This window comes from Cnephaeus nilssonii (genome assembly GCF_951640355.1).
Source record: "Cnephaeus nilssonii genome assembly, chromosome: 5".
NCBI classification, from domain to species: Eukaryota; Metazoa; Chordata; class Mammalia; order Chiroptera; family Vespertilionidae; genus Cnephaeus; species Cnephaeus nilssonii.
In genome coordinates this window covers 10,000,053-10,008,422 of record NC_137076.1, presented here as the reverse complement: position 1 = coordinate 10,008,422, position 8,370 = coordinate 10,000,053, and the positions used below count along the sequence as shown (strand labels likewise).

Sequence of the window (8,370 nt, the reverse complement as noted above, 5' to 3'; positions counted from 1 at the left end):
TTCTGTGACAAGAACATGGATTGGGTTGAGGTCTCCCTTGGCCTCCTGGGGTATAGTCCAGCATCAGAAACCTACTGGACCCATTGTGAGGTAGACCTGAGCTAAAAATCCATTGGTCACCTGACAATGGACCACAATGATATTTTGAGTATTCTGGAATTAGTATTAGTTCAGAGTCAGTGTACAGTAGTTCCCAAAATGATTGAGAGTTTTCCTTCAATGCATAATTACCCAGGTAAAACACTATAGCCTAGAGAAAGATTAACAATATAAATTTTTGGTAGTGTATTGGGGTCCTTCCTCAAGGGGACTCAGCCTCTCATTTATTCAAGGGATTCTGTGTCTGTAAACTGGCTTAAGTCTGGGAATTGACTGATGGGTTATCACTCTGTTTTATTTAGGCCTTCTATTGATTGGATGAGGCCCACTCACATTAGGGAGGAAAATCTGCTTTACTCAGGCAATCCATTAAGATGTTAATCTCCTCCAGAAACACCATCAGAGATACACTCAAAATAGTATTTGACCAAATGTCTGGGTATCCTATGACAGGTCAAATTAACATGTCAACATAAGAAACGTCCAAACCAGTAAGAATTCTTATGTGTTTATTTGAACCAAACTGATGACAGTTGCCGGGAAGCAAAATCTCAATGGATTGAGAAAATGCTCCAGAGAATGGCAGTTATGAACCTTATTTTATTCATTACAATCCAAGGAGGAGTGTAAGGGGGTTACATGAAATTCACTGGTGAGAGATTAGGGAGGCAGGAGAAAACAGAGTGGAGAAATCTCTGGGATTGGATAAAAAATAAAACACATACTTCTTTTACATTTGTGGGTATAAGATAGTTAGCAGTCAACAATTAACATGATAATAACTATGAGGGGATTTGTGGTCTTTGCTTTTGTGTTGGTTGTGCTTTGAGGGGTTCAGAAAAAAAAGAAATTACTTTGATATTCCAAAGATATGTTATCATAGATGCAAAAAAAGACAATAGACAGGCTCAGTTAAGGTGAAGATTGACTTTTGTTAAGGAAAACTACCACCCTAGGACATGACTATCTGCCATGAACTGTCTTTAGTTAGAAAGTTTGAATTTCAGACCATCTTATCTATCTATCTATCTATCTATCTATCTATCTATCTATCTATCTTTTTGTCATTTATTTATTTATAATCCTTGTCTGAGTTTTACTGATTTTTTAGAGAGAGAGGAAGGGAGAGAAAAAGAGAGAGAAACATCAATGTGAGATAGAAACACGGATCAGTTTCCTCTTGTACATGCTTCCACTGGGGATTGAACCTGCAACCTAGGTATGTGCTCTGACAAGGAATCGAGCCTACAACCTTTTTGGTGCATGGGATGATGCTCCAACTGACTGAGGCCTATCTGGTTGCTTTAGGTCTTTAAGTTTGTAAAGTCACCCTGAGCTTGTCAGGTTTAGAATATGGCCCCCTTTTTTGTCCACACATACAAATTAACTGTGACACTTACATAAAAGCATTTCAAAAATCATTTGCATTTCTACACATTAGGCACAAATAGTTGGAATATGTAACTTTAAAAGAGACACTCTTGCCGGTGGAAATGGGGTTCTTTCACAGAGTCACAAGGAAAGCATTCTGAGAGACCCACGTATGGGAGGATGTGGTTTAACTGGGAGATTTATTTGGATGGAGATAGAAGGCTGCCCCCAGGTTCCCAGTGTCCCATTTCTATCTCTGCCATGAAAGAAATCCAATCTTTTCTTCATCAGGCCCAGAAATAGGGCCATTGTTCAGAGATTTTGTGCCATTTGTCTCCATTTGGCTAGCATAGTCTGCCCCCAGCTGCGTCCTGGCTGGCAGTGTGCCTAGGCCAGCACTCTCTGCTGTGGGTCTCAGGCAGCTGTTAGAGCCACATGGCTGCTGGAGAGAGAATGCATAAACAAACAGGGGGAACATATGTTACTGAGAGAGAGAGAGTTCTTTTTTAAGTTGATTATATGACCTCGGGCTTGAGAAGGACCAGGTGCCCTTTCAAATGAACCAATCAACTTCTCAATCTTTCGCATGCTTCTGATAGGTCCATCCCCTCCTAACCAGTCTATTTTCTGGATCTTCTGGGATTCTGTGTCCTTTATCCAATCTGATCCTTTCCCCAGGCTAGACAGGCTGTATGGTCACCATTTTGGCTTCTATTGTTCATGCCTTAAAGTGGTAGAACCTCCCCTTGTGCCATCTTGACTTCTACTGGGCATGCACTCAGCAGAGGAATTTCCCCTTTCTTCTTTTTATTCCTCCCCCATGTGCCTGTTTCAGGGGACTAGGTCCTGAGGGAAGAGGATACCCTGGGTAGTGTGTGAAGCTGTATCTTCTTAGTAAAGCAATCAGGCTTATGCTCCTTAGTTTATTATGCTTAACAATGTCTGATTCCCTTTGCTCTCTTATTTTGTTAATATCTAGCTACCTATGCTAACAATACTATTTATAATAAATACAAACATATATAAAATAACTAGAAATTATCTAACCAAAGCTGTTACTTAGCATGTCTTCAAGATTCATCCATATTTGTAGCATGTTTCAGAACTTCCTTCTTTATATGGCTAAATAATAACTCATTGTATGTACAGACCATATTTTGTTTATCCATTCATTCTTCATTGACACTTGGGTTATTTCCACATTTGGGCTATTGTGAATAATGCCACTATGTTTAAGTATCTGCTTTCAATTCTTTTGGGAATATACCCAGAAGTGGAATTGCTGAGTCACATAGTAATTCTATTTTTAATTTTTTGAGAAACCACCACACTATTTTCCACACTTGATCTCAGCCAAAAGGCCGAGAAGCTATTGGTTGCATCATTTTACATTCCCACCAGCAAGGCACTGTAAGAATAAAGAATTTTTCTGAGAGCTGCCTGTCTTATCTCAACTCCCCAAGGTCTCCCTTCCTGTGATGGGAACAGGACCTTCAAAGTTGTAAAGCCATATGTCTTATCTACCCAAGGTGTCTCCCCCTTCCTGTGATGGGAACAGGACCATCAAAGTTGTAAAGCCATATGTCTTATCTACCCAAGGTGTCTCCCCCTTCCTGTGATGGGAACAGGACCATTAAAGTTGTAAAGCTGTGTGTCTTATCTCAACTCCTCCAAGTCTCCCTCCGGGTGATAGGAGCCAGACCATCAAGGCTATCCCAAGGAAAAGCCCTGTCATAAAACATGAAATTAACAAGCCCAGCTCCCCTTTTGAATTCCCCGGCAGCATTTGGTCCCCTTTTCCTCCCTCTCATGTATGCCCCCTCCCAACATGTAGTTTTTGTCTTTATAAGCCTGTAAAATTTCCTACTGGGTTGCTTAACTCCTCTGCTCCTGCGTGAGTTACGGGTTAGGCCCCAGCATGCTGGAATAAAAGCCTCTTGCCTTTTGCATCAAGTGAAGCCTCCTGCGGTTGATTGGGGACGCCGTCGATTTGGGGGACAGAGTAAGGGTCTCATTTTGGGGGTCTTACAGCACAAGGATTCCGATTTCTGCAGGTCTTCACCAACACTTGTTTTCTGTATTGCATTGATTTGTTTTCACAGCAACCACACTAATAGGTGTGAACTGATATCCCATTGTGATTTTGATTTGCATTTCCTTAATGGTTAGCGATGTGTATCTTTTATCAATACAAAACAACTCATGTGTCCAATTTAATTATTTTTACTCTGAAATGATCTGTCTTACTGCAACATTGTGATCCCAGATTTCTTTTTCATATTATTTTTCTGGCCTATTTAGTTAATCTCTTTATTTTCTACCTTCAAGTGCCCTTTACTCAACAGTATTGAGAACATATTATTCAGTATGTACGGTGCCAGTCACAGAGGATACAGTTGGAGGAAGGGGCCTATAATCAATGATGGAAGACAAGCTGTATGATTACAATGAACCATTCTAAAAAGAATGAGTGTCGTGAAAAGGAATTTACTGGGTTTTTGTTTTTGCTTTTACCTAAACATATGAATGTCAGTTAAAATATATCTTTTATAGGTTACAAAACTTGGACGTAATTTAGACAAAAATTTGTAACAGATTGTAGCACGTCTCTTACCAACCAAGAATAAGCCATTAGGGAGCACCTACTTTCCACACTTTAAAACACATGATCACTTTCCCTCTTATTATCATTGCCATTATAATTACGAATAAAAAGGGTGCACGAGAGGATAGATAAGTGGTTAGAGCTGATGCTGAAAGACAAGTTCAACCTTCTCTGGCTCCTAGCAAGGAGCGTGCTCAACCTCTCGCTCCTGGCCCTTCTCGGCCACCGTAGCGGCACCTGCCGCGGTGACGTCTGGGATGTAGAGTTCCAAAGGCAAAGCACTGCGCCGCGGGCGAGAGGAGAGGGCGGGGCACACGGCTCTCCGGGGCGCCCGGCGGCCCGGCGGCGGTTAATGTTCCTGCACTAGGGTGTTCCGCTGGCCTGCGGTGAGGTCCGCTGCTTCGCGTACCCTTCGCGGTGGGCCGGGTACTGACTGCCGGTGAGACAGGCGCCGGGGCGCACCTCCTGCGGCGGCCCGGAGCGCGAGTGCCCGCCCGGGGCGTCCGAGCCGCCGCGGCGCCCGGGGAGGGGGCGTTGCCCGGAGCGGTCCCCCGGAGGCCGCCCGACCCGGGCCCTCAGCCGGGGCCGGGCTCCTGGAGAAAGGGCCTCAGTGGAGGGGTTGCAGAAAGCTGTCTTGTTTCAGGGTTCGTGAGCCCTGTGATGGTTTTCCGCTTGTAGCCTTTGTTGTTCTGCCACTCCCCCAGAGTTAAATTTTATTTTTTATTTATCCGTTTTGCAAACCTTGGCGTCGTTTTTCTAGAGTGATTTAGTTAAATTATTATTATTTTTGTTTAAAGTAATTTTGTCCTCTTGTTAAATTACTTTTATTCTATTTTTAAACGTTCATTTCTAGCCAGTGACGCTCTTCCTCTGTCTTGTATTTTTCGGGGTGGGGACGGGAAGGTGGGTAAGCAGTGGTTCCTTTTACATTTAAGGAGCTATGATAACTCTTCTTCATAAAGGAAGCACAGCTTCTCAAAGGGAGGGGAAAGAGGAATTTGTGCTTAGCCAGTTCTTCAGTTGACATTTGAAGAGTTAATATAACTATCGAAAGAAACGTCAAAGCCTAAAGAATTTATTTGAGCCAAGATTTGGAGCACGTGCCTGGAAGCAAGATCTCAGTGGATTGGGGAAAATGCTCTGGAGGATGGCAGTCTTAGGGCTCTTTTTATGTATTTAGAATCAAAGGAGAAAATGTGAGGAAGGTACTAGATTAAGGAGGTGGGAGAAAGCAAAGTGGGGAAATCTCTAGGAAGGATTGGGTACAAAGTGAAATGGAGAGATGCATCCCAGCTAGTGTGCTCAGTGGTTGAGCATCCACCCATGCACCGAGAGGTCACTGGTTCTATTCCCCATCTGGGCACATGCCCGGGTTTCCTGCTGGATCCCCAGTAGGGGGCGTGCAGGAGGCAGCCTATGGATGTTTCTCTCTCATCCATGTTTCTCTCTATCCCTCTCCTCTCTCTCAAATCAATAAAAACATTAAAAAAAATAAGAAATGGAGTGATACATACTGCTTTTACATAGTGGGTACAGGATAGTTAACATTTAACAGTTACATGGAAGAGAGATGTTAATGTGGGCAACAGGGTAACAACGGGGAGTTTCAGTGTTGCACTTTGCTGCTAGTGGGTCCTTTTGAAGAGACTGGACACAAAAATTACTGACATGCCCAAACCAGGTTCTGCTAGATATACAAGAACAATAGATAGGGCTCCCTTAATGTAAGATTAACCTTTTAGGAAGGAAGCCATAGTTCTGGGACATGACTACTCACCATGATCTGCCCAGTTAAGAGTTAATATTCAGACTATCCTGTTTGGTTACTTTTGGTCACTGGACTTGTCAGGCCTATGTAGCCCTCTTTTTATTTTCATAATTATAATTATTATAGATCAAGATATCAAAGTGCAGCCGTAACTGGTTTGGCTCAGTGGATAGAGCGTCGCCCTGTGGACTGAAAGGTCCCAGGTTCGGTTCCGGTCAAGGGCATGTACCTTGGTTGCGGGCACGTCCCCCGTAGGAGGTGTGCAGGAGGCAGCTGATCCATGTTTCTCTCTCATCGATGTTCCTAACTATCTATCCCTCTCCCTTTTTCTCTGTAAAAAAAATCAATAAAATATTAAAAAAAAAAGATATCAAAGTGCAGATATGTGGAATATTTGTCATTTTTCATTAACTGTGAGCTCCATGTGACTGCCCTTTACTCTGCTAATGCACTTCAGATGGTTCTAATCCCTTAATTTGATTCATCTTTATTCATAAATCACTGGCTGAACAGTAGCAGGCCCACCCAGTGACTGGAAGTATGCCTGCTGCCCACTCCTGGTTTGGTGACCAAGCTGAGGGCCCTTCTAACTTGAGTTTGCCTGGGCTGTGCCAGGTTCCCTCTGCAGGGTGCTCAGTGTGGAGTTTGTAACCTGGTCTGGCCTAATGAGGGTGGGAGTGCTGACAGGATGGAGAGAGGTCACAGCTTCTTTTTATTTTATTTTATTTTATTTCAGGTGCCTTCTCCAAGAGGGGCAGCGGGTAAGGAGAAATGGCCACCATGTTGCTACCAGCCCAGGATCAGGTGAGGAAGGTTCCTGAACACCTTTTGGGTTCAGAGGTTCAAGAAACTGCTTCGTTCATTGTTGAGCTTACCTAGGCAGTAAGCCCACAGAGGGATCAGAGGGCCTGGCAGGTGAGGAATTCTGGAAGGCAGGTGTTTTCCTTGTCTCAGGGCCAGTCGCGTGTGAATTCTGCACTTAACAGTTACTTGTTGACTAGGGATTGAATGGGCCCTCAGTCCCATGCCACTGTCACACCCAAGTTTTGTGAGGGACCCCGGGTGTTTTGCTCTATGGGGGGAGAAGACACGGAAGAGTCAAATAATTCCTTCACAACACCAGGGATTCACAGAGAAAAGCCATGGCATTTGCCTTCCCAGTCAACTCTAGCAGTATATGGTAAGGGTCCAGGTGATTTTCTAGGAAGATCTGGGAAAGAAGACCTCTGTCAGCAGGTATGGTCAGGGATACATACTCAGTACTGGGCGATTTTGGACTGACAAGCAATACTGGGCTCATTTAGATGGTGAAAGGGAAAGAGGTCATAACTGTTAATGCAAAAACATTCAAACCTGTAAAGAATTATTGTGAGTTTATTTGAACCAAACCTGTAAAGAAGTTTTTGTGAGTTTGAGTTGACAATTGCCGGTGTAAGGTTTGAGGCACAGGAAACGGGAGTTGGAGATCAAGGCAGGAGGAGGTTTATTCTGCACTAACAAGCGAGATTCATTATGGAGGGTAGAAAAACCAGGATTATAGGAGAGGGAGGAGAAGAAGGAGGGACCCAGCCGGGGTGACTCAAAGACTGGGAGAGCAGCAGCAAGTGCAGTGGTGAAGACGCCTTTTGAGGGGAGGAACAGGAAGGGGTGGGGCCCAGGGCACTCGGCACGCGCTGATTGGTGGTTCAATGTCTTGGGGATGTCTCGGTGGCAGACGCAAATTACATCATACTCCGCCCACCAGTTGGGGGAAGGGAGGATCTATCAGCCGGGAAGCAGTATCTCAACAGTTTGGGATAATGTTCCAGAGAATGGTGGTTTCTTCATCTATTTTTATACATTGCAATCAAAGGAGGGGACCTAGGTGGGTTACATGAAATCCATTGGTGATAGATTAGAGAGGCGGGAGAAAGCAAAGCAGGGGATTGGATAAAGAGTAAAATGATAGACACATACTTAGGTGGGTGCAGGATAGCCAACAGTCAACAATCCTACCTAATAAAATAGTAATATGCAAATTGACCACACCTTCGCTATGCCCAAGCCACGCCCACCAGCCAAAGCCACGCCCACCAGCCAATTAGGGCGAGTATGCAAATTACCCAACAAAGATGGCGGTTAATTTGCATATGCTGAGGGAGGGAGGAGTGAAGACTGAAGACAATTTAGAAGGAAGAGGGAGGAAAAGTGGAAAGCAAGGTGGCTGCCAGAGGGAAAGCCCGGGCCGGGAGGGGTGGGATGGAGCGGAGCGGAGCGGAACGGAGTGGGGCGGGCCTCAGCAGCGCGTGGGTGCAGGTGTGGCAGCTGCAACGGCGGCGGCAGCGCATGCGGCAGCAAGCGGCCGCTTGCAGGATTCTTCCTGCAAATGGGCTACTAGTTAACATGATAACAGTGAAGGAATTTGTGGTATTTGTCCTGGTGCCCAGGCACATTAGGTTGTTCCCCAAGGGGTCTGGAAAAAGGAAAGTTACAAGTTACCCAGACATTGCAAGGATATATTATCATAGATGCAAAAAGACAATAGGCT

The 8,370-nt window shown here is 44.5% G+C and overlaps 1 protein-coding gene across 5 annotated transcripts in view; it reads left to right on the top strand.

Moving 5' to 3' along the window:
- The first annotated feature begins 4,368 nt into the window (after positions 1–4,368).
- LOC307099565 (zinc finger protein 879-like) overlaps positions 4,369–8,370 on the top strand; it is a 12,668-nt gene continuing 8,666 nt past the window's right edge. For 3 of the 5 annotated variants that reach the window (XM_079771266.1, XM_079771269.1, XM_079771270.1), the window contains exons 1-2: positions 4,391–4,461; positions 6,580–6,647. In XM_079771266.1, coding sequence (XP_079627392.1) covers positions 6,615–6,647 — 33 coding nt within the window. In that variant the 5' untranslated portion in view covers positions 4,391–4,461; positions 6,580–6,614. Of the gene's footprint in view, positions 4,515–6,579; positions 6,648–8,370 lie in introns of all 5 variants that reach the window. The other 2 variants (XM_079771268.1, XM_079771267.1) reach the window with 2 other exon arrangements.